The following is a 26,298-nucleotide window of genomic DNA, read 5'->3' as shown; positions in this document are numbered from 1 at the left end:
GCAATGCAGTGCACACGCACACCAGGGGGGTCAGACACACAGCCAGAACAACAGTATAGCTGACAGAGAACCCTGGTAAAGAGTGAGTATAAATACCCCTCCCAGATCCAGAAAGAGGCCACGTACATTTAACCCTGTGAGTGCAGGGCAAGAACCCTGTTCAAACCATGACAATTATTATACAAGCTTTCTCATCTTTTGTACCATGAAAGTAATGCAAATTAGATGCAATGCATTGTCTCTCAACATTAAAAAAGAAGCTTTTGACTCATCTCATGGACCAACTTATTTGCGGTGCTGCAGAGATGGAACGGCCCTGACTATTTCCAATAGTGAATTTACACCCTATACAGTCACCCCCACAGATCAAGTACACTAGAAATGTTTTTGATAATGCCTTTTCCATCAAGAGGGGCACACACTAATCTTGTCCCTTCTCCCCACTACTCTTCCTACTTGCAATGGAACACCTAACAGTCAGCCTTCACCTCAACCCAAATATCCCAGGAATAGAAATTGCATCGATCTCTCATAAACTAATCTTTTCAGATGACATTATGCTTTTACTCACCTCGCTTCCCGTCCTACTTAAAATCTAGTTTCAAACAAATATCTGGCCTAGAGGTTAACCAATCAAAACTTCAAGCCCTGAATATCTCCCATCCTGCTCCTATAATAGCACAATTAACAAAAAACTTTCTCCCTCAGTGAGCCACAAATCAACTTTATTACCTTGGTGTGAAATTAACGGCTAACCCTGAATCCTGGTTCACAGCAATTTACCCTCAAGTTGCTGCATAAAGTCCCCTCACGTCTCCCAATGTGGGGAAAACTGCACCAAATATTCACAGATCCTTATCTCCTTCTGTACGAAGCCGGGATGGGCAGCGTCTGCTCAGTGTGGCACTGGAGTCAGCGCGTGCGCATACATAGGGTCTTTAACAAAATGGAGCAGGATATCAGGGGATGTGGACGCGTGGACTCCAGCACCATAATATTGAAGCATTTTACTACAACGTCAAAGTTGCAGTGCGCACACGGCGGACATCGCCATTATCCCTATGGCCGAAGCATGTGCACTGCTATGTTGACGTTGTAGTACGTTACTTCAGTAAAATGGCGCTGGAGTCAGCAAGTGCGCAGCATACTGCGATCTCTGGTGTCATTTTATTTAAAACACTATATATGCAACTTTGCAGACAGTCTTCAAAAAGCGCGCTGACTACAAAATTAAACATACCACTGAGCACGCCCTCAGAGTGAGTCAGTCTCTCTCTCTCCTTTTCCAGAGTCATGTCACTTTAAATTTCAGCAAAAAAAACAGCTAAAAACGGATCCTGTGTCATCCGTTTGCGGCACAATGGAAACGGATCCATTTTTTCACACTCTGGCGGATTTTGACTGACGTCAAAAAACTGAAGTGTGAAACAGGCCTTACCAGTGAAATGCAGGATGCCCTCAACCAGTTCTTTGCCTTCTACTTCTCTTTTTAGCTGCTTGAATTCTTCAGTAAGAAGCTCAATATGTTCCACATGTAAGACTTTACCTGCAGGACACAGTAAAGGAAAAACAGTTAATCCTAATCCCACATTAAAACTACATATCAGACCTGTTATGTGAAAAAGCAGATTCATTTCTTATTAATTTTACAAAACTGTATGAGCCCACTCCAGAGAGACCCTTCTCAATAAGAGTCCCTGCCCAGTAGGGTGCTTTATTGCCCAGAGACCACAGAGTCTGCGAAACTGCAACCGCAGGGGATGACACCCAACAGTGACATTTACAACAAGGCCCCGGTCTGTGTATGGGGCCTGTCTGGAGACAGGAGTCTATTTCATCAGCCCACTTGCATGCAGTGTTGTGTGGCATTCTATATAGATGTGGTGATTATGGGTGTCATGGCCAATGGAGCTGAGCCTGGCAACAGGGGTACTCGTAGACTGACTGGCTTCTTCCCGTTTGTGCTGGTTGGAATAGATGCGTGATCTAGTGCCAAATGTCAAAGATCCTTACTTTACAGTGAATCTGGAGGCTTGGTCTAGCAGCATGATCCGGATCTGTGGTCCCGTTTGGTCAGGTCATGGGGCTAATGATTGGACAGGCATGGAATTACAATGTCTGAGTGTATATAAGCCAGGTATATACAGTATTATAAAGATGCTGCGCATGTTACACTAGAGTACCTGTCTTCTTCCCACAATAGAATGTGAAGTCCATTAATAATCCATAAATATAGGAAATGCTACCTTAAAAGGGCTGGTCCACAACTAGGACAATTCCTTCTTAATGTAAACTAAATGTTCGGCCCTGACAAAATAAATAAACCTATACTCACCTCCTGTGCCGACTCCGTTCCAGTTGTGTCAGCAATCATGGTCCCAAGACTGTGATGTGGTGGAACGACAAGTGATGCGCAGCGCCCAATCAGAACTGGCGTCACTGTCACTGCCTTCGTACGAACTGAACATGAAGCGGAAGTCAGGGCTGAAGTTGTTCTTGACTTCCTCTTCATGTTCATTTCGACAGGAGGTGGAGACAGTGACTATCGCTGATTCGGCGCTGGGCATTCCTCCACTTCACAGCGCCAGGACCGCGAATGCCGACACCGCTGGAACTGAACAAGCACGGGAGGAGAGAATAGATTTGTTTATTAGATCGAGGCTGAACATTTAGTTTAGGAATAAGTTGTCCTAGTAGTTCTGTGTTGACTTGTTTAGTCAACACAGAAACAATAGGATTAAAGAAAAAAAAAATACTAAAATGTTTATCTCATGACTAATGAAACTGAGAAATAAAACTATGAAGGACAGCGAGCATTGTTACACTAATCCACTGATTACCTTTCTGCTCGGCCAACTGCCACAACTCATGTGCCGTTTGTGCAGACAGGGCCATCGGATACTCCACAAGAACATGCTTGCCGGCCTCCAGGAAACTCCTTCAAAAAGTAAAAATGAAACAAACAAGATTACTGTTAAGTAATAAACATATTGCTTTACTTTGCTGTACGGCCATCATGAGCGACATGAGCATGTAATGACAATTATAAAATAAAAACTTAATAAAAAATATATAAACTATTATTATACAAAGCCAAATCATCAACCCCCCCATTGCAAATTATATTTATGTGAAAAATTTACATACTATTTGCAATTACCCGAGGAAACAGGAACAACTTAAACAAACAATATAATAAGTGGTGTCTCAAAATTTTGCACAAAATGCTACTGGGAAGGCAGATGGTAAAAACTCAAGTGACTGCAAATGACCTGCCGCAAGATCTGGTGGCGTAAGGATTGAGTTTTTGTTTGCACAATAACTATGCTGAGCATCTCCATGGCTGGACTCCAACATAAAAATAGAAAGCTCTGCTCTAAGAAGTCCCCTCTATCATGCGCCTCAAAACCATATAAACAATCCACAGAAGTTTGGGAATTCTGCTGGTTGGAACTATTCAGACATCTAGATTAGCGATATGTCTGGAGGAGGAAACGTTAAACCTATGGCAGAAAAAAACACTATCCCCACAGTGAAGCATAGTGGTGGCTCAGTGATGGTCTGGGGCTGCTTTGCTTCCTCCTGTAGCATGTGATGGCAAATAGATTAAATTATCAAGAAATCCTAAAAAAAAAAAAAAAAAAAAAAAAAAAAAAAAAAAAAAAAAAAAAAGTCATCCCTTCTGTGAGGAAGCAATAGGTTGGGCATCACTGGACCCTCCAACAGTTCAATGATCAAACATACCTCAAAGTCTGCCAAGCCTTGGTTTCAGAAGTCCTGGGAGATCCTAGAGTGGTTGTCAATCGCCTGACTTCAACCCCATAGAAAATCAATGATGGGATTTGAAGAATATTAGTGAGCCCAAAAATATTAGTGAACGCCATTCCCCATAATAAAACTCTTCAGAACAGTTGCAATAAGCTGGTGACTACTTTGAAAAAGATTTTTGTGTGTGTAGTGGCCGTAGGCTCATAACCTGCTGAATGGTGCTCTTTTTGTATATACGATATCTAGAGCCTCACAACGAAAATATCACACAAAGTGGTAAGAGCAAATCTACCTTTATGTCACATTTGAACTCATTCAGATATTGTGCACCACAAGTGTGAATACCATCTCTATTCCAAACAAGGTTCATTCTGTCTTTGGGAGTAATGCTTACTTTTGACTATATGGACTTTCTGAAGCTGGTGTCTAGCTATGCATCACGTTTACCACAGGTCATAACAGTCAATGGGGCTTTACAAAGTACTAAAGACGCTTGTTATGAAGGGGTTTAATAATTCTGAGACTGTAATAGCAAGTAAAGTGGAATTTTTGGCTGAGTATGAAGAAACCTCGTGATATCAGTTGTGATTATCGATTGTCCTTGTAACATTGGTTTCCTGCAAACAGTAGATAGATTGGACATTTTGTAAGGAAACTTAATTGGCAACTGGTGTTGAATCATTTTGATGCAACTATTTGTAGCAATAAATAATGTAATTTACTTTTAGAACCAATATCTGACATTTTCTTCAACATTTTTTAACGAGCTAACCACATAATTAATCTGAAGTGTTGTCTGTTGTGAATTCGCTTTCTGGCCTACCTCTGGTTACTAGTGAGGGTAGTGGAGCTGGTTGTATTGACAGAGGGGTCGCGAGTTCTCTTTCCGGGCTCCCTCTGGTGGTAATGGAGCTGATCTAATTAACAGAGGCCACCTGATAATGAGGAGGATGACTGGAGATCTGGGGTTTCTGACTGGATTTAAGACAGCCGACTCCCTCTATCCCTGCTGGTGATTTTTTCCTGCCTCCTGAGGTCTTAGTTTCCAGCTCAGTCCCCGCATGCTCAAGCTAAGTGTTCTTTTGCTATTGTTCACATTTGATCTGGTTTGTCTATTTCAGTTTTGTGTGTTCAGCCAGCTCCGGCTGGGGCTGTGCTGAATTTCCATCCTTATGTTACTGCTTGTGCCAGTTTGTTTTTGTCCCTTACTAGATTGGCCTCTTTTTACTCTGCTTTCAGAATATACCAGAGTGCTGATATAGTGGGCGAAGTCTAGTGACTTCAGTATTTTTCTATCAGACGTGTTGGGCATTTTTTCCAGGGTTTTTTGCGTGATTGCAGAGTCTTTCCTTTCCTGTCCTGTCTAGTTAGTGTGGGCCCCATCGCTTGCTCAGTCTATTTTCCTACCTGCGTTTGTGTTTTCATCTTGTCTCACCGACAATATATGTTTGGGGCTATCTATTCCTTTGGGGTCTGCTCTGGGGCAGTTTAGATTTCCCCTTTCTTGCTTTAGGCTTATTTAGTTCTCCGGCTGTGTCGAGGTGTCTAAGATCATTGTAGGTGCGCTCCACGGCTACTGCTAGTTGTGTGGATAGGATCAGGGGTCTGCATTCCGCTTAGTTATCAACCTCTCTGGTTTTCTGTGGCTTAGCTTGGTCTTGCTTTCCTCCTCGGTGACCCAATCATAACAGTTGTCACAGATCTGCAAATTAATGTCTTTGACCTCTACTTTAGGGTGGGGTTTCACTATGCCACTACCTTGTGCTGCCAAGGACCAAGTGGGGGCAAATAATAGCATAGTTTTTCATTCTGCTTCTCAGTAATACCACCAACTTGTATGCATGTTCGCTCTCACTGGGAAACAAGACTATATAACCAAAGGTGGTACCACAAGTCCTAAGCAGTATTATTATTACACACACTTGCTATTAATGTGCAAGCCAAAATCAGTAGTGGAACTATACGGGTGTAAAATCCTGAACGTGTGAACATGTTCTTACTAGTATACCTTGTTTTACGGAATAGAAAAGGGCAGATTGCTGCGTCTTCCTACAGAGCAGTGCATCATGGTATACATTGTACATGGGACCTATAGGTAACATATGCAGTGGTATGTCTTCCAGTCATATATATATGGTGTATACATCAGGGGTTTGGCCGTATACCATGTATGCTTCAAAAACTGTGACTAGGCAAGGAGCGAAGACATTTCACCAACACTTATACAGTATAGCAAACTATCAGGACCTAAGACATTTGTGCCATTGATGTGTGTAATCATTAAACGGCACTGAGGCTAAAAAAGAATACTTTGCCCCCTATTCTATATAAGTGATCTCTTATTAGATCAGTCTTCAACTATGTTCACAAAGAATGGACGATTGATAGCCTGGAAGGACGGAAAGTGTAAGTGGATACCGAATAGCAGTGTTGCCTGGCTGTTACACTGTGCGGCACCCAGTGTTTTATGCTATGTTGCAATGTCAGTATTTAATATAGATGCTGAGGATCCAATACTTGGCAAGAACAGTGACCAATGCTCAAAGTCTGCAGTGCAGCCAGCAGATAAAGCCGCTCATTAGACCAGCGGATAAAAAGCTAGAAACAGAAGCTCAACTTTCGACTGATGGGGGTCCGATTCCTGAGACCTTCCCCCCCAATGACTGCACAAAATACTGCTCTACGGTGCACAGCTGTTGCGTGCAGTACGCATATAGAGTGGTGTATGAGCTCAATAATAAGTGTATGGGTCCGTACACTCCATCTCACAGGAGGATGAATGGTCTTATAGACATACTATTGAGCCCATACACAGTGATGTGTGCATGCTGCATGCCAAAGCTGTGTTCTGTGTCATCGGTGAGGGTCTCGGGATCTGGACCCTCACCAACCATTGTAGTGTCCATTTTAAATTGTATAATGACACTCACACCTTAAACAGATGTTATAACCGGTGGCTTTTCCTGCTTTGTGCACTGCAGGCATCCAGCATTAATCAATGACTCATCCGAGTAATGCCGGCCATATTCATTAGGAGGCTATTGGCCAAACCCACGTTCAACAGAAGGCTCTCACTCTACGACCTCTTATAAACGTGCACTCTTGGCTCAGCTGAAAGTAAATGTGTTTTCAGCAGAAAGAGGGAAGAAAACTGCTGCCAGAGTCCATGATGGATGGCTTATCTCTACAGGAACAAAAGGACTGGGCAGTTTCATACCCTGGAGTTGGGGGAAGGTTAGGACCCCGCCATACACATGAGATAGTTGGCTGCTCCCGCTGAACACCGCCTGTCTGTACACTACATAAATAAGGTGATTGGTCAGCTTGACATAAAGGAGCTGCTCTTCACAAGAATTGGCAGACTGGCATCAGGGTATGCCACTGGCTTCACAACTTACCTGAAAAAAGCACACGTATAATGAAGTACAATAGGTCAGGTTGGGATCAGTTCACACCTTCATTTCTGTATTCTGGGTTGCTCTAGGTCAGATTTATTTCAGAGTGGCGGCACGGTGGCTCAGTGGTTAGCTGTGGTCCTGGGTTCGAATCCCACCAAGGACAACATCTGCAAGGAGTTTGTATGTTCTCCCCGTGTTTGCGTGGGTTTCCTCCCACATTCCAAAGACATAATAGGGAATTTAGATTGTGAGCCCCATCGGGGACAGTGATGATGGTGTGTGCAAACTGTAAAGCGCTGCGGAATATGTTAGCGCTATATAAAAATAAAGATTATTATTATTATTATTATTATTATTAGAGTGAATGCAAATGGAGACATGGGGGAATTATATTAATTGGTGTGTGCAATGGATTCATCAAGATGGTGAAGCTCATTCCAGTCTTGATGAGGGGCCGTGCACCCCTTCATGAATCAGGTGCAGCGGGAGAATGGTGTATACCTCTGTGTGCACATTGCCACAAATCCGACTCCAGTACTTGCTGGAGTAAGATTTGTGGCATAGCAAACACTGCCCCTCGTCATGAATTTGGCAAGTGGTCATCGCCATGCCCTCGTCCCACCCCAGCTCAAACCATTTTGGCAGAGCTGGGAAAAACTGAAGTAAAAATCCCAAATGTCATAAAATTTAGGTGCAAAAACGAGTTGCGCCTAAATTTTGAAACTTATCAAAGCTTTAAAAAAAAAAAAAAAAAAAAAAAAAAAAAAGAGAAGCCAGCGCTGCCTATGGTCAGAACGCAATACACAAAGTGCATATGCACATATTGATTTCTAACTGAATTTCAAAATGAGACTTTTAGCAAACAATTAATCAATTCTTTGAGCTACCCCACCACATCAAGGCATTCTCATATGGGGCAGTCCTACTCTACGTTTTTTATATTCGCTGTGCCATTATGGCCTCCTAAATGTATTAAAAGCAAGACCACATTAAATGCAAACTGTACCTGAAGTGTTTCTGAATCACTCCCATGGCGCCAGAAAGGGCCAGCGCAGATAAAGGTTGACCAGGTCCGGACATAGACATTTCAGGTCCAACCTCCACACTGCCGAACCAGCAAGGGTGAAACAGGCCCAGACACAGGAGCACAATCAAACAAAGCCTAGGGCAGGGCTGCTGTATGTGTGTACAACAGGCTAGATCAATCACAATGAATACAGAGAGAATGGCATCCATAACCCAGCGCGTACGACAACAGTGGTGGTCAGCCACAACCAACAAACGCTTCAGGCTCAGTTTGCATTTAATGTGGTTTTACTTTTAATACATTTCGGAGGCCGTAATGGCACAGCGTATATAAAAAACACAGAGTAGGACTGCCCCATATGAGAATGCCTTGGCGTGGCGGGGTGGCTCAAAGAATTGATTAATTGTTTGCTAAAATGTCTCACTTTGAAATACAGTAAGATACCAATATGTGCATATGCACTTTATGTATTGCGTTCTGACCATAGACAGCGCTGGCTTCTCTCTCTTTTTATTTATCAAAGCTTTTATGCCAGATTACTGGGTGAAATGCTAAAATGCTTAACTCCTTTTTGTCTTCAGTATTTGCACAAGGAAATCACATGACTGATTGCACCACAGGACTCCCACATAGCAAATGTGATGCCAATATTCAAAAAGGGACAAAATCTGAGCCTGGAAATTATAGGCCAGTAAGCTTAACCTGTACTGTGGGTAAAATCCAGGAGGGTTTTCTAAGAGATACTATACTGGAGTATCTCAGAGAGTAGCCTCATGACCCAGTATCAACATGGGTTTATGAAGGATCTGTCTTGTCAAACTAATCTGATCAGCTGATATGAGGTGGTAAGTTTCAGACTGGACCCGTCTATATGGACTTTTCAAAGGTACCGGGCTACACAAATGGTTAGCTTATAAAATGAAAAAAAAAAAATGGGACTTTGTGAAAATGTATAACTGGGTTAACAACTGTCTCAGTGATGGGAAACAAAGGATAGTTATAAATGGAGCACACTCAGATTGGCTCACAGTTAAAAGTGGGGTACCACAGGGTTCAGTATGAGCCCCTCTTCTTTTAACATTTATTAATGGCCTTATAGGGGGCATACAAAGTAAAATTACAATGTTTTCAGATTATACTAAACTCTGCAGGGTAATCAACATAGAGGAGAATAATTTATTACAGAAGGATTTATGTAAGCCGTATATTTGAGCTGAGAAATGGCAATTTAAATTTAATGTAGATAATTGTAAGGTCATGCGCTTAGGCAGAGGAAATAAAATGTATACCGCAACTATGTACTAAGTTGTAAAGCACTGGGTAAAACTGTTACTGAAAAAGACTTGTCCGCATGTGTGGACAGCAAACTAAACTTTAATGATTAGTGTCAGGCAGCTGCTGTCATGGCACATAAAATCATGGGATGCATTAAAAGAGGTATAGATTCTCATGACGAGAACATAGTTTTGATACTTCATAAAGAAAAAATACAGCACTCACCAGCTGAAGTGAAACGTTACATGTTCTTTATTTCACAAACGTGCCATGGATAGATGAAAGGACAAGCAGGACGTGAAAGAAATGCTGGGGGGAGTGAAGGGCGGACGCAAGCACCCGTGTATTGGCTGAATACTTATACCACAAAAAGTTCAGATAAATAGCTCTGTCTGTCAAAAGTGGTGACTTGTGTTCCCTAGTTGCCATTCATTTTTTTCTTTGTTTGATAACATAGTTTTGCCTCTGTACAAGTCACTTATGCACAATTTTGGTTTTGAGTGTATAAGGAGGATATAGCTAACCTAAAGAGGAAGCAGAAAAAAGCAACCATGGTTATTAAGGGAATGGGTGGGCCTCACGGCCCCCGACAGATCAACTTTTAAGGATTTCCTTAGGATCGCACAGGTGAGAGATTGTGTGGCAATGACTGATGTCTTAAAGGGAATCTGGTCACCCTTTTTTTGGCCTTTCAGCTGCCGGCATAGACATCAGGGGCTTATCTACAGCATTCTGTAATGCTGTAGATAAGCCCCCGATGTAACCTGAAAGAGAAGAAAAACACGTTATACTATACTCACGGAGGTGGGCGGTCCGGTCCGATGGGTGTCGCCGTCCCGTCTGGTGCCTCCCTTCTTCATGCGATGACATCCTCTTCTCCCGTCCTGTAATGGCTCCAGCGCAAGCGCACTGCTCTGCCCTGTTGAGGGCAGGGCAGAGTCCTGCAGTGCGCACGCGTCGGGAGAGGTCTGGCGCCTGCGCACTGCAGAATTCTGCTCTGCCATCAACAGGGCAGAGGAATGCGCCATTTCAGGACGGGAGAAGAGGACGTCATCGCATGAAGAAGGGAGGCGCCGGACGGGACGGCGACACCCATCGGACCGGACCGTCCACCTCCGCGAGTATAATATAACGTGTTTTTCTTCTCTTTCAGGTTACATCGGGGGCTTATCTACAGCATTACAGAATGCTGTAGATAAGCCCCCGATGTCTATGCCGGCAGCTAATAGGGCAAAAAAAGGGTGACAGATTCCCTTTAATAATTCCATCACCTGTGTAATACTAAGGAAATCCTGAAAACATGATGTGTGGTGGGCCAACTGGAGTTTGGGAAACACTGGTCTGGATCAACAGTTTAGGCTATAGGATGAAGCTGATGGACTTAAGTCTACCTTCAACCTTAAAACTATGAATACATGATGAATCGGGCTCTTAGCCTATGCCAGCCATGGGCTAGCATAGATTTGTACTATAATTTCCACTTTCTGGAGTGAACGGTAGTACATTTTCTGAGCCGTGCACGCTTTTTTTTAACACGTTTTTGATGTTGCTCTGATGGAACAGAGGCATCAAAATGGAGCCAAGCAAACTGCATTGTTTCCTTAATCCCAAGCAACTGTGGTTGCCATAAATAGACAGCCATTCTATTGCGACTATGAATGGGAATACCCTCCGGGTGCATTCGCATTGTGTTACGCATGTCCCCGTTGGGGCATACATCTGAACCCCCCTTCAAAACGGGGTCGGACGTATGCACCACAGGGCCATAGACTGTAATGATGCAGACAGAATGTGCGCCTTGCCGTGCATAACTTACATGTATACGCCTACAGGAGGCGGACACTGACACTCCGGTGTAGTAGACTGCATCTGAGCGTCCACCTCCTGTAGGCATACAGTCCCAAAAGTGATGCACGTGAGAGCGCACATTCGATTTGTCTGCATTACAGTCTATGACCCCGAGGGTGCTTATGTTCAGACCCCGGTTTGTGGGGGATTTCGGATGTATGCCCTTATTTACTGGCTTCCTGTAAAAGTCGGATCTAATCTGGATCCTCGAATCTGGCTATATGGAGAACAGTTAATCTGATTACCTGATGCTATGCTCATGGTTCTTATTGTCAGTACAAATGAAAGCAACATCAACCTCCTTGCTCTGCAGTGTCTCCTCCAGGCTGACTTGCTTCACACCATTAAACTGACCAAGATCCCTCCTGAGGTAGGAAGAAAAAGCATATTGTAAGCCAAAACATATTACAGCCTAGAGAAGGGATGCTGCAGTACATAGAGATCCGGCGCTAGTCACCGTCACACTCACCGAGACACGAAGCCTTGAAGTTTCAGACTTTCTGATGGGCTGGACTGCAGGGGGTTTAGGAGGTCTCTGACCCTCACAGAGCCGGCAATGCCAATTCCGACAACTACTGCACCAAACATTGCGCCAGTCTAAAAAAATAAATAAAGCCAGTCACAATATATTATTCTCCCAAAATATTCTGCAATGTAACTAAATAAATTGACAGATAATCTGTTACATATAGATTTAATTATACACACAAATATATAAGGACATACATTTATTGGGCGGTACAGTGGCTCAGTGGATAGCATTGCGGCGCTGGGGTTCTGGGTTCAAATCCCACCAAAGACAACATCTGCAAGGAGTTTGTATGTTCTCCCCATGTATTTGTACATTTCCTCCAGGTACTCCGGTTTCCTCCCACACTCCAAAGACATACTGATAGGGAACCTAGATTGTGAGCCCCAATGGGGACAGTGCCGATAATGTATGTAGAAGTGAGGTAGAATATGGTGGAGCTCTACAACCAAAGCATTAATAATAAAAAAAAAAAATGCTTTGATTGCAATGTAGCAGAAGTGACTGTGATAAAACACTCCGGGATCGGCTTTGCTGGGGTCAAAGGTCACGTGCGTTCCGCATGAAACTCAGGCGCAGAGCTGGGATTCGGGTGTAACTGACCCTGGGTCAGGTTTATTAATGGTGAAAGCAATGCAAAAGGAAATAAAACATAAAACAAATCCTTGCCTGTCCGGCACTAACTAAACAATGGACAACCTAACTACCAACTGGCGGGCTTCTCCCGTCCAGCCAAACCACAGTTGCAGTGGGCACTGCTTTCACTCACGTGTGTGTCTCTCACACAGACAGGCTCTCTGTGTTCCCAGGCTGAGACACTCACACAACCACCTTGCATCCTTTTATATCCACCTCCCATTATTCATTAGCAAGCAGGTGCGATACTGACCAGACTAGGCCACATAGGAAAGGAATCTGGGCGAGATATACCTGCCCTCATCCACTATTCCCACATGATTCTCACATATCCCCCCCCTCTGCTCAGACCACTCTGGTCGAGCAATGACACCCGTCAAACAGTGCACTCGGGAGAGGGCATCTGCATTCCCCATCTGTACCCCTGGGCGGTGCTCCACCGTAAAAGTGTAGGCCTGCAGGGCAACGAACCACCGGGTCACCCGGCTATTCCGTTCCTTGTTCAAGTGCATCCACTTGAGAGGGGCATGGTCAGTGATCAGCCTGAACTTTTGGCCCACCAGGTAATATTTGAGGGCCTCTAGAGCCCACTTAATGGCGAGGCACTCTTTTTCTACGACTGCATACCTTTGCTCGTGTTTATTCAGCTTCCTGCTGAGATAGAGGACTGGGTGTTCCACTCCGTCCCTCACTTGTGAGAGTACGGCCCCGATACCGGTATCAGAGGCATCCGTTTGTACCACAAACTCGCTGCGGAAGTCCGGAGTCACCAGTACGGGCTGAGAGCAAAGTGCCCGTTTTAGGCTATGGAAGGCTTTTTCAGCCGCTAAACTCCATTTAATCATGACGGAGTCTTTCCCTTTTGTAAGATCCGTCAGGGGGGTAGCGATGGCTGCAAAATTGGGTATGAACCGGCGATAATAGCCGGCGATCCCCAGGAAGGCTTGCACCTGCTTCTTGTTGACAGGTTGTGGCCAGCGCTGAACCGCCTGAATCTTATCAACCTGGGGTTTAACAACACCCCTCCCAATTACATACCCCAAATACCGGGCTTCTTCTAGCCCGATGTGACATTTCTTGGGGTTCGCGGTTAGACCTGCCTCCCACAGGTCGTCAATCACAGCTTGTACTTTCTGGAGATGAGTCTCCCAGTCCAAGCTGTAAATGACAATGTCATCCAAATAGGCCGAAGCGTACCGCCTATGTGGCCTCAAGACTCGATCCATCAGTCTCTGGAAGGTCGCCGGTGCCCCGTGCAGTCCAAACGGCATATACACATACTGAAATAAAACCTTCCGGCGTAGCAAATGCCGTCTTTTCTCTGGCAGCCTCAGCCAGAGGGATCTGCCAATACCCCTTTGTTAGATCTAGGGTCGTAATATACCGGGCTTTTCCTAACCGATCTATTAACTCGTCGACCCGGGGCATAGGATAGGCATCAAATTTTGAGACCGCATTCAGTTTCCTGAAGTCATTGCAGAACCGGATGGTGCCGTCTGGTTTTGGAATTAGCACAATCGGGCTGGACCACGCACTGTGCGATTCCTCATTGATTCCTAACTCTAACATTGCCTTCACTTCTCGGGAAACGGCTTCACGGCGCGCTCCCGGGATTCGGTAGGGCTTTACGTGAACTGTGACACCAGGTTCCGTTAAGATGTCATGTTTCATTAGCATAGTCTGCCCGGGTTTTTCTGAGAAAAACTTTTGGTTGTGAAGTAGAAACTGCCTGACCTCAGTCTTTTGCCGCTCCGAGAGAGTCTCTGCAACCCGTACCTCCGGTACGGTATGCGAGCAGACAGGACGGGCCAGATCCGCTGACAAGGCAGACCGATCCTTCCAGGGTTTTATCAGATTTACATGATAAATCTGTTCAGGTTTCCGTTTACCTGCCTGGTATACTTTGTAGTTTACTTCACCAACTCTTTCCTTGATCTCAAAGGGGCCCTGCCACTTTGCCAGGAACTTACTGTCCACCGTGGGGACCAGGATCAACACCCTATCTCCGGGTGCAAACGTACGGATCTTGGCGCCCCTATCATAGATTCTTTTTTGGGCTCCTTGAGCCTGTATCATGTGTTCTTTGACGATAGGCATAACAGCCGCAATACGGTCCTGCATTTGTGTGACGTGATCTATCACTGTTTTAAACGGAGTGACCTGACCCTCCCAGGTTTCTTTTGCAACGTCTAACAGTCCGCGAGGACGTCGGGCGTACAATAACTCGAAAGGCGAGAATCCCGTGGAAGACTGGGGTACTTCCCTGATGGCAAAAAGCAAATACGGAAGTAAATAGTCCCAGTTCTTCCCATCCTTGTCTATCACCTTTCTCAGCATCTGCTTCAGAGCTTTATTGAACCGTTCAACCAACCCGTCTGTTTGAGGGTGATACACGGATGTGCGTAACGGTTCGATTTGTAACAATCGGCAGAGCTCCTTCATTATCCTGGACATAAAGGGGGTCCCCTGGTCGGTGAGTATCTGTTTTGGTATACCGACCCGACTAAACACATGCACCAGTTCCTTGGCAATCGTCTTGGTGGCCGTGTTACGCAAAGGGATGGCCTCCGGGTAACGAGTGGCATAATCCAAGATGACCAGGATATGTTGGTGTCCACGTGCAGACCGTGGAAGGGGCCCAACTAAATCCATCCCAATCCTCTCAAACGGGACTTCAATAATAGGTAGGGGTACCAAAGGACTACAGAACCGGGGCTTAGGTGCAGAGGCTTGGCAGTCAGGACAAGACTCACAATATACACGAATATCGTGATGCATGCCTGGCCAAACAAAACAGTGTAATATCCTTTCGGTGGTTTTCTGGACTCCCAGGTGACCTCCCATCACATGTCCGTGGGCCAGGTCCAGCACCTGCCGCCGGTAGGGTTTTGGCACGACTAATAGTTGCACCGTATCTTCCCCCTTTTTCTCTACCTGATAGAGTAAATCATTCTCCAGAACAATGTAAGGATATGCCAGCCTAGAGCCAGGTTCTACGGGTACCCCATTTATCACTTTTACATTTGTCCTAGCCTGAGAAAGGGTAGGATCCTTTATTTGCTCGCTTTGGAAGTCATCTTTCTGAACTTCTAAATCCAGCAAACGGGGAGGTGGACGGCTGTCGGCCTCCTCCTCTTCCCCGGTCTCCTCCGTATCACCCGCCATGACTGAAAACGGGAACTGCAGGTCATTTCCCGCAGACTCTTCCGGGGAGACCTCTTCCAGGGGTTCGGGACCCACACGCGCCCTGGGAGAAGAATCATGTACACTATTACCCTGGGGTATCAACTGATTCTCCCACAATTGCCAGAAGTGGGGAAAATCCCGGCCCAGGATAACATCATGCAATAACGCCGGGACGAGTCCCACTTTATGTTGCACAGACCCATAGGAAGTAGTAATGCATATGACCGTGGTGAGGTACGAACAGGTGTCTCCATGCACACATGTTACAGAAAATTTGTCTGATGGTCCAGTCGGGGCTGACACCAGACTGGCCTTCACCAGAGTCACCACACTTCCCGAGTCTAACAATGCCACCACATTTTTGCCATCAACAGTTAAATCACACAAGTGTTTTTCCACATCCTTTTGACCGGCATTCACACTCACTACCCGTGCAACCATAGACATGCGGTTTTTAGAGTCTGTGACGTCGCACTGCATGGGTTCAGTAGTGACCGGACAGTTCGCAGCAATATGTCCCATCTCTTGGCAGAGGAAACACCTAACAGGCCCCTTGCTTAGACCATAGTTCGTTACTCTCGGCCTCGCAGTGCGGGCAGTCCCGTTTTCCTCCCCCACTGTCTTAGGGATTTTTCCTTCTCCCCTACTCCCTGGAACCGTCTTACCGGTTCCACGTGGAGATGATGAAGAACGAGGTGGGGTAGCGTCGTCTCGGAGTCCTTCCACCACGGAGTAACGATCAACCAGATCCACCAGTTCATCTGCCGTCGTAGGATTTCCATGGCTTACCCACTTCCTCAGGGCTGGCGGTAGAGCTCTCAGGTACTTGTCCATGACGACTCTCTGGATTATCTCTGGCGCTGTCAACACCTCGGGTTGTAGCCACTTCTTCGTCACGTGGATCAGGTCGAACATCTGTGACCACGGTGGTTTATCCGGCTGATAAGTCCATTGATGCACTCTCTGTGCACAGACAGCGGTCGTCACTCCCAGCCGGGCCAAGATCTCGGCTTTCAATTTGTCAAAGTCCTGCGCGGCTTCAGGCTCTAAGTCATAATAAGCCTTTTGGGCCTCACCAGAAAGAAACGGGGCAATCAGGCCAGCCCATCGTGCCTTCGGCCATTTTTCTCGCACCGCCGTCCGTTCAAACGTGGTCAGGTATGCCTCGACGTCATCTTCGGTCGTCATTTTCTGCCAGTACCGACTCACGTGAATCACTCTCGACTCGGCTTCCAGGTTAAGCTCAGGTAAGCTTGCCAAGCGCTGCGCCACCTGCTGGAGAAGCGAACGATCGGTAACTGTCATGTCCACCAACTCCCTTCAGCTGGGCGATCATCACCCGATTAGCTTCTTGCTGGACGGCGGTGGACTGTACCAGCGCTTTCACCACGTCCTCCATGCTCATGCTTGCAACGTGATGCCCGCATTCTCCGCCACAATGTGATAAAACACTCCGGGATCGGCTTTGCTGGGGTCAAAGGTCACATGCGTTCCGCATGAAACTCAGGCGCAGAGCTGGGATTCGGGTGTAACTGACCCTGGGTCAGGTTTATTAATGGTGAAAGCAATGCAAAAGGAAATAAAACATAAAACAAATCCTTGCCTGTCCGGCACTAACTAAACAATGGACAACCTAACTACCAACTGGCGGGCTTCTCCCGTCCAGCCAAACCACAGTTGCAGTGGGCACTGCTTTCACTCACGTGTGTGTCTCTCACACAGACAGGCTCTCTGTGTTCCCAGGCTGAGACACTCACACAACCACCTTGCATCCTTTTATATCCACCTCCCATTATTCATTAGCAAGCAGGTGCGATTCTGACCAGACTAGGCCACATAGGAAAGGAATCTGGGCGAGATATACCTGCCCTCATCCACTATTCCCACACGATTCTCACATGACCCAGGCATCAACAGCTTTCTCCTTTTGATGGCGCTCTCGCTCTTCCAATTTACTGTAGCACTGCATATAATTCTGGCAGAATACAACTAGGCTCTTTCCAACATGATAGGTGCTACATAAGAAAATAGCATTTGGATGACATTACCTAACAACTAGAGCAATCGAAAAAAAGATTCATTCCATAATAACCGGATGTGGAAGGGCTGTTCTCAGCAGAAAGGCTTCTGAGATAATGTCAAACTTCCTAATTTCACTTTTATTTATCAAGTGATGGATGGCAACTGGTCAAATAGAGCAAATGGAAGGACTGATTTACTTTTAGGACCAAGAGATTAACACGCGACAGCAACTTTATTAGCAGTTGGGGGTTCAACCTCTTTGGGCAATACCGATCCTGTATATGGGGGTGAGCATGCACGGTTTCACTCTGCACAGCGGCTCCTCGGCCACCTAGATATGTGGGACAAGTGCAACAACTAAGCGCCATTCAAGTGAAGAGTTACTGCCATTGCTGCTGGGGGGGGGGGGGGGGGGGGAGAAGCGGGCAGATAAGTGTTAGTCCCGCTTCAGACAGTTGTGTTTCACAGTCTGTAATCTGATAGGCTACAGGTGTCCTAACCCAAACTTACATACATGGGGCTGCAAGTTAGGGAGAGGAGATACGGGGTCAGTCAGGCCATTGTGGACAATATGTGGACTGTGAAATATGGTCACCTGAACCTGACCCAAGTCCAAGAGGATAGTCCCACACCGATCATAAAGTGATGTGATCACTGGATAAAAGGACAGCAGCTTTTGGGAACCTCAAGGATGTGTAGAGATAGGGCCCCGTCACACGTAGCGACTCACCAGCGATCCCGACAACGATATCAACGTGTCAGGATCGCTGGTGAGTCGCTACATGATCGCTGGTGAGCTGTCAAAGAGGCAGATCTCACCAGCGATCAGGACCAGCGTTGCCGAGCGCGCGGCGTCGCTGTGTACTTTAGTTACCAGCGCGCTGATGCAGGGAGCTGGTAACTAAGGTACACATCGGATTTCTAAGGGGCGTGCGTCACTTAGAAACCCGATGTGTACCTTGGTTACCAGCTCCCTGCATCAGCGCGCTGGTAACTAAGGTACACATCGGGTTTCTAAGCACAGCGCCCCTTAGAAGCCCTGCGTTTACCCTAGTTACCAGCTCCTGCTCGCTGGTCTCCCGCCTGTCACACGCAGCGATGCGTGCTGGCCAGCGGGAGACCAGTGACCCCAAAAATGTCCAGAGATTTCCACAGCGATCAGCGATACCCGGCAGGGAGGCCGGTCGTTGATAAATGTCACACTTAACTTGTGACTCAGCAGCGATCTCGCTAGCGAGATCGCTATGTGTGATGGGGGCTATATATTTCTCTCTCTCCATGAAGAGAGCCGACATTTCTCATCGAACCACCTATTTGCACTTGATAAGTACGAGCACATAAACGACATGTTTTACTGGTGGCCTCTGAAGACGGTTTCCAAGCACATCATCAGACAGATTCCTGACTGCTAAGCCAAGCTACTATAATATGGCTGGACGTTCAAAAAGGTTTCAGAGCACCAGAACAAGTCAGATATTAAGAGAAAAAAAAAAAAGGGGGGTTGGTATCATTAATCAGTTGAAAAAAAAAAATTTGCTCTCAGTGGGAAAAAAAGATACGGTAAACTTGCAGTTATGATGCCTTTTAATGGCTAACAAATAAAGAATAAATGATGTTACACAGCAAGCTTCCGAGACCTCTTAGGTATCTTCCTTTATTATACCACGCCTGAGGAAAAGAACTAAGAAGTCCCGAAAGTTTGCTGTGTAATATCATTTATTAGCCATTAAAAGGCATCATAACTAAGCTTATCTTGTTTTTCCCACTGAGAACAATCTTAAGTCAGCTGTTGACATACAGCGCACAGTAAATGCAAGAAGATTTCAGCTCTGAAGCCTGCAAAATTATGGTACATGATGTAACTCAGTAGAAGACAAATCACAGTAATAGGTCAAAGAAAAGAGAAAAAGAGAGCAAGAGTGCGATAGAGAGAGCGCATGTAACAGAACGTAACCAAGAATAATATTAGTGGCTCAGCACTACACAAATATGAAGCCATGCCACTAGTAGGTAACCATCCCAGACTTACTGCTGCATGTTGACTGCGACACTATTTTTTATATTTCTACTTGCCCCATGCTGACATTTACTCTTGCAATATTGTATGTATATACACACTATATACAATCAGGTGTATAATGCCATCGCTTGCCTCCTTTGTGTAGTGGTGCCATCCATTGGATGACTCACATTTTCTAAATTTTCATCGACCTAATAAAGTTATATATTTTGACATTATTGGTTCCTTATGCGCAATTTTTTTCTCTCTGTGGTCTTCGTCTGAGTAGCAGACTAGGAAAGCAATGCATTTACAAAGTTACTCAACTTCTTATTCAACATATATGGGGCTGAATCATCAAAACTTTTATGCCAGAAAAGTGTCTTAAAAGCTTTAAAAGTCAAACGTTTTGCGCAATGGGGAGTTGCCAAAAGAGGTTACAGCTTTTGGCGTCTTCACATCAGTTTGAATCCGCTCTGCCGAAATGGGTTGAGCTGTTGAGGAGCCGGAGCGTGGCCATGCCTGCCCATGAAAGATCCAATGTATTCAAACTAAAGGAACAAAAAAGCGCAATAGGGTCTTATCTGGGTTATTTCTGGAGAAGTAGATTAGAATTTACTCACCCTTTTTAGGAGAGGTTCAGGCATGGGGGATCAGTAATCTGCTTGCTGCACGTCCAAAGGTCAGCTCTGTGACCACTTGAAACATCAGATTTCGGAATAAATTCTTGGACTTTTGTGCGCTGCCAGATAAAATCACTAATCCAGTTTATGAGAAAGATTAATCCATTTTATTTCCCAACGCGTTTCGAAATGTGTACCATTTCTTCTCCAGGGGAAATCCCCTGAAGAAGAAATGGTACACATTTCGAAACGCGATGGGAAATAAAATGGATTAATCTTTCTCATAAACTGGATTAGTGATTTTATCTCGCAGCGCACAAAAGTCCAAGAATTTATTCCGAAATCTGATGCCCATGAAAGATGACAATGTTTTGTACGCCAGAAAGTTAGCCCACTCTAAGTTTAGAGTGTACAGTTGCACAAGCCACTCAGAAAAGTGACAAATTCACTAACTGGCATGTGCCTTTTAATGAATTTGGCGCTATGCCAGTCTTCTGAATCTTCTGTATTAATCCCAATCCAGTAACATACTCCACACCCCATCAGTATTTAGCACCAGTGATTTTATCATGGGGGGGTTCGCTGCATCCTGCTGTATATTATAATAGTGATTAGGTATTTGCAAGGGACTCACAAGATAATGAGGACCCCCTCCAACCACACAGAGCTCTTGTCCATGGCGCATAGTTATCCACTTTTCTCCTAGATTGGTCAGCAGGGAGTACAGCTGAGAATCAGGTGGGGACATAAAGGGAAATATCGAAACAATCATGAATGAGTTTCTATGGAATTAAATACAGCTAGTGGGTGAAAACGAAAGCACTATGTACCAACACTGCTGACATAGGCTCTTCTTTAATCAGCAAACCAAAACAGCATGGCTGATGTAGATAAAGAAATGTATTCGACACACCCTAAAACATATCGCTTTAACCTTATCCATTTAGTTTTCATCAACTTAACCCACTTACAGAACATACATTTGACATATTGACTTTCATGTTGTATTAAATGCACATATTAGACACCAACTAACAAGTATAATGTGAGCAAGGGTTACCTATAACCGACTAACTGAAAAAAACCCTATTAAAATATAACAATATAAAATTGCTCAGATGCCCCCTATTATAAAGCCTAGTAAAAAACGGGCTATTGTATTGCTGGAAAGAGATAAGGTATAAGGCCGGGGTCACACTGGCGAGGAATACGGACGAGTGAGAGGCGTTAAAAGCCCGCATTAGACACGGACAAATGATTCTCTATGGGGTACCTCGCACCAGCCATATATTTCTCATCCGTATTCTACGGTCCGTGCCAATCGCAGCATGCTGCGATTGTCAGCATACTACGGCCGTAGTACGCCAATGCAAGTCTATGGGTGCGCAAAAAATACGGATTACACACGGACCACATGTGTGACCTGCGAGAAACACGCAGGTCTTTTGGCTGCTGCCAGGAAATGGGCCAATCCATCATCAGGAAGCTGAGACATGCAAATGAGCTCAAAAAGCGCTCCAGACATCCAGGAAGTACGCCTCCACGGAGTACAGCAGCATCATGGCGCCCACTTATCTTAATGTGGAAATGCTAATTGTCCTGGTGCAGGAGCATCCCGAACTATGGGACCAACGTGATGCCCATTATGCCAACCGGGCAAGAAAGGAGGCGTCATGGAGGCGCATATGTAGGCAGATGTTCCATGATTTTGGTGATCGGCCATGTGAGGAGCAGCAGAAAATTAGTAAGTACAAGCCAAAAAATGATTAAAATTAGCAAAGAACAAAACATGAATATAGAATCAGCACCCCCCTTCCTGTGCTTGTACTTTTTTCCTCATGAGGCCGTTAGATTTTGATGTGACACGTGGTTTGACACTGCCATAATTTGGGCCAGGCCACAAGCTCCTCATCCTCCTAGCCAAACAAGTTATTTTAAGTGTAGCTACTTGATACATAAACTAATGTGACCCTGCGTATCTGGCCTGTATGCCCCAATTACATATAACACCATGGGTAGAAAGCACACCCCAGAAGGCCCCATGCCTAAACTACTGGTAGCAAATGTGACCTATCAAATATGTGAATTTGACAATATTTCCTGTCACATTGCAGTGGAAGAGGTCATGAGACACTGGCGAAGCATCCGGGACCAATACCACCGGGAACGTCAGCAGCGGTCCAGGAGTGGGGATGCGGGCTATGTGAAGAGAAAGTACATCTACTATGACCGCCTCTCCTTCCTCGCCCCAATTCTGGATCTCAGACCGTAGATACCTCACACCACATTACACAGATACTTTACAGGGCCAAAAATATGTAGTTATTTTTGGCTCTGTTCTTTTTCGTAACAGAACTCAGTCCAACCTCATGGACAGAGGAACTGGCTCGGAAACAGACCCCATCATCGATCCTGGGTCTGCAGGGGAAGAGGTGGCTGGCCCATCTTCTCCCCCTACTAGGAGCAGGGGTGAAGAATCGAGTCAGGATGTGCCATTGCCTGCGCCCCAAAGCCCACCACCAGGACCATCTGGTGCTGCTGCAGCATCAGCAAGAGCAGAGGAGCAGGGCAACATCAGCAGCAGCCCAACTGGCCACATCCGGGGCTCCCCACAGCCTGCTGCCACATCCCCGGGAGGAAGAAGCCGAAGGCGGCAAATACCTGCCACTGATACCCGCACTAATGTGGACACTGGGGTCCTAAATTATTTAGCCAGAGTAAATAGTGATGATGGGGAGGAGGCATACTCATGCAGCCTGGCCAATTATCTCCGTGCCCTTTCCCGTGAGGTCAGGCTCCGTATTAGAGGATGTTTTCAGATCCTGCTTGATGCATGCACATACCCCAATACGCCCTACAAATTATTTGAATATATTGAGAGGTGGCAGCTTTCCCCAAGAAATCTCATGCGCCTTAGGCACCTCCCACAAATGCATGCTCAAGCAGGATCTGAGGATCCTCAAATTCGTGGGCCTACACCTCACCCCCTTCCTCCCACTACCCAACCTTCAATACAGCAGCCACAAATGTCTGCCTCTAGCCAACCCCACCAATATGGCCACTTGTTCCCACCCAGTGTTGGAGGCTGGTTCCAACCAGGTTGGGGACGATATGGCTATGTTGGTGGGTATGAGACACGTGCCTACCACAGCCAACAAGATGCCCCTCCCCATTATTACTCTGGCCAGTACCCCCAACATTCACAGGAGGCAGGACACTTCCCACATCATGGGCATCAGTATGGCCCCACACAGGGCGATGTTGGGCACAGTAGCCAGCAGCAACCACAGGCTGCTCTTCCGCGTTCTCCTTCCCCAACGTATGAGAATTTATAATTCTCTGTCCACAATCAGTCTGATGCCAGGAGATGTCCAGTGCAGTTTCACTGATGCTACAAATACCAATCAAAAGGAAAAAACAGGTGGTCTCCATCACCAAAGTTTGTTAAAAACATCAAAAGTCACATATTTGCAGAATGTTTTCTAATCAGATTAATAATCCACCATGACAGGCAAGGCTACCTTACGCCTTTCAGACAGATATTACATGTGTGTAGAACAGAGAATATTTAACCATGCTATACTGGTCAAGTGAAAGGATGAAAATACACTACTCACCTGTTAAGAGATAGAGAGAGCGTGATGTTATTAAGGCTGGTCGCCTTGATTTGTTACTACCGTGTTTCCCCGAAAGTAGGACCCCCCCGAAAGTAAGACAGGGTGGGGGTTACGGGGGGTCCTTCAATGTAAGGCCTCCCCCGAATGTAAGGCAGGGTTGGGGGCCGCTGTGAAATGTAAGGCCCTTACCTTTGGGCCGCCGCTGTCCCCCATTGGGTCCCCAGGCTCCAGAGGTGTCCTCAGGTGCAGCTGGGCGGGTCCAGCGCTCATGGGGTTAACTCGCCGTGTTAACCCCGCAATCCGCCCAGCTCAACAGCTCATTGACCGCCCCTGTTCCCCACGTCACCGCCGGCCCCCGGCTCGAGCACTGATTGGTCCAGCAGCTCGGGCTGTAATTGGCCGCCCCAGCCCCACGTCACCGCTGTTTCCCTGCTGATTGGCACAGCGTTCCCTGCAGCACAGGCCTTCCGCACCCACAGCCGCACCGCAGAGGAAAACGTCCAGCATTTAAAAACCAAGTAGGGAAACATGTACTGTATAGGGTATGGGGCTGTGTGCAGTGGGATACGGCACTGTTATGGGGTGTGGGGCTGTGTGCAGTGGGATACGGCACTGTTATGGGGTGTGGGGCTGTGTGCAGTGGGATACGGCACTGTTATGGGGTGTGGGGCTGTGTGCAGTGGGATACGGCACTGTTATGGGGTATAACAGCATGTTAATAAATGTTAATTTATTGGTTAAAAAGAAATTGTCATTTTTTTTCGGCTAATGTAAGACCTCCCCCGAAAGTAAGACAGGGTGGGACTTTTTGGGGTAAAATTAATGTAAGACAGGGTCTTACTTTCGGGGAAACACGGTATACATAGCTGGCTAAAAAGGTGACTACTTCACTAAGGCCAGCACGCCTTTCCTAGGCAGTAGCAAGTGAGTAGTATATTGTCATCCTTTCACTTTACAGTATAGCGCGGTGAAATATTCTCTTTTGTACAGACATGTAATATCTGTCTGAAAGGCGTAAGGTAGCCTTGCCTGTCATGGTGGAATATTAATATGATTGGAAAACATTCAGAAGAAATGTGAGTGTTATCTTTTAGCAATAATTTTGGGGCTGGAGACCAGGGTGGATAAAAATCAATGTTTTAAAAAAAAAAAAAAAAAAATCGGATTTTTTTTTATTTAAATCGGATTTTTTTCAATAAACTGCTTTTTGAGGAAAATATTTTACCATCCAAAGGTTCTTCCATCATGAGATAAAGCTGAGTTGTTTAACTCAGTAGAATAAAGGCTGTATATGTGTAACATTCACAATGCCATGCTCTTCCAGAGGTTTCTGTAGGATTAGTAGGCAGTTTCTCTCCTATATTATCACAGACGCTCGCTTTACTTACGCAGTTCTCAAAACTGAATTTGACTCCGCAGAGGTCCCAGCCTCTTCTTCACGGCAAAAATGTTACAACATGAACAGAGTTGAGAAAAAGACCTTAATCCTATTGTTCTACAAACCTATGAATACAGAATCAACCCCTTCAGTGCCAAGTCCAAGAAGTTAGACAATATGTTTCTGATTGTTTGGAGTGGAATAGATCTGCACAACACAAGAAGAATGTGAATCTAAGTGTGAGGAGGAGGAAGGGCAAGCAGACAAGAAAATGAAAGTGAAACTTTGAGCACAATACTGCAGCATAGCCACAGACAGACAAGTCTGGATCTGTTTGTGTGTACGATCTGAGGTTTATTACATTCTTTCCTTATAATGGCAGCAGGCCGTAAAAGAGACCCAGTTTGGGAATATTTTAATGAAGCTCCTTCGCCTATCGGTAAGGCAGGCATGCGTGCAAAATGCAAACGATGCAACAAAGAGATGCAAGGCCTGGTGGCGCGAATGAGGCAACATCATGAGAAGTGCGGTGATGAAGATGACCAAAGAAACACTTCTGAACAGGCAGGATCTTCAGGTTGGTAAACATTTTTATTGAATCCTATTTCTAAAGACTGAACTGTCATGTGTGAGAAAAATTATATTTCTTATTATTACTGCATGTTACTGTCATTTGGTACAGTTATGAAGAAAAACAAATATTCCTTTTGGGGCAGTGATGTGTTGTGTACAATAAGCAGAAATTGTATAAACAATAAAATAACAGCATTGACTTTTTTTTGTTTAGGGGAATTCAAGGATTCTGGAAACTATCCACCTCCAAGATCACCATCATCCTGTTCTACAGTTTCAGAGTTATCCATCCAGGATAGTGCTTCATTAGCAGCAGCAGCATCATCATCAGACACCCACAGCCACATATCACCATCACCCAAAAGGAAGAAAAAACCTTTACCTCCTGGAACCACCATAGATAGGTTTGTGATAAGAAC

At 45.5% G+C, this 26,298-nt stretch overlaps 1 protein-coding gene across 2 annotated transcripts in view; it reads right to left on the bottom strand.

Moving 5' to 3' along the window:
- BLVRA (biliverdin reductase A) overlaps positions 1 to 26,298 on the bottom strand; it is a 73,401-nt gene that overhangs the window by 32,009 nt on the left and 15,094 nt on the right. For both annotated transcript variants that reach the window (XM_073550034.1, XM_073550033.1), the window contains exons 2-5: positions 11,786 to 11,913; positions 11,562 to 11,681; positions 2,841 to 2,938; positions 1,439 to 1,546 (exon numbers count right to left, since the gene is read on the bottom strand). In XM_073550034.1, the coding sequence (XP_073406135.1) occupies positions 1,439 to 1,546; positions 2,841 to 2,938; positions 11,562 to 11,681; positions 11,786 to 11,904 (445 nt within the window). In that variant the 5' untranslated portion in view covers positions 11,905 to 11,913. The remainder of the gene's footprint in view (positions 1 to 1,438; positions 1,547 to 2,840; positions 2,939 to 11,561; positions 11,682 to 11,785; positions 11,914 to 26,298) is intronic.

Source organism: Dendrobates tinctorius, unplaced genomic scaffold, assembly GCF_039654945.1.
Source record: "Dendrobates tinctorius isolate UK_male_01 unplaced genomic scaffold, ASM3965494v1 ptg000162l, whole genome shotgun sequence".
NCBI classification, from domain to species: Eukaryota; Metazoa; Chordata; class Amphibia; order Anura; family Dendrobatidae; genus Dendrobates; species Dendrobates tinctorius.
Note: the sequence above shows the minus strand (reverse complement) of the source record. Positions and strands in the feature narration are given on the sequence as shown.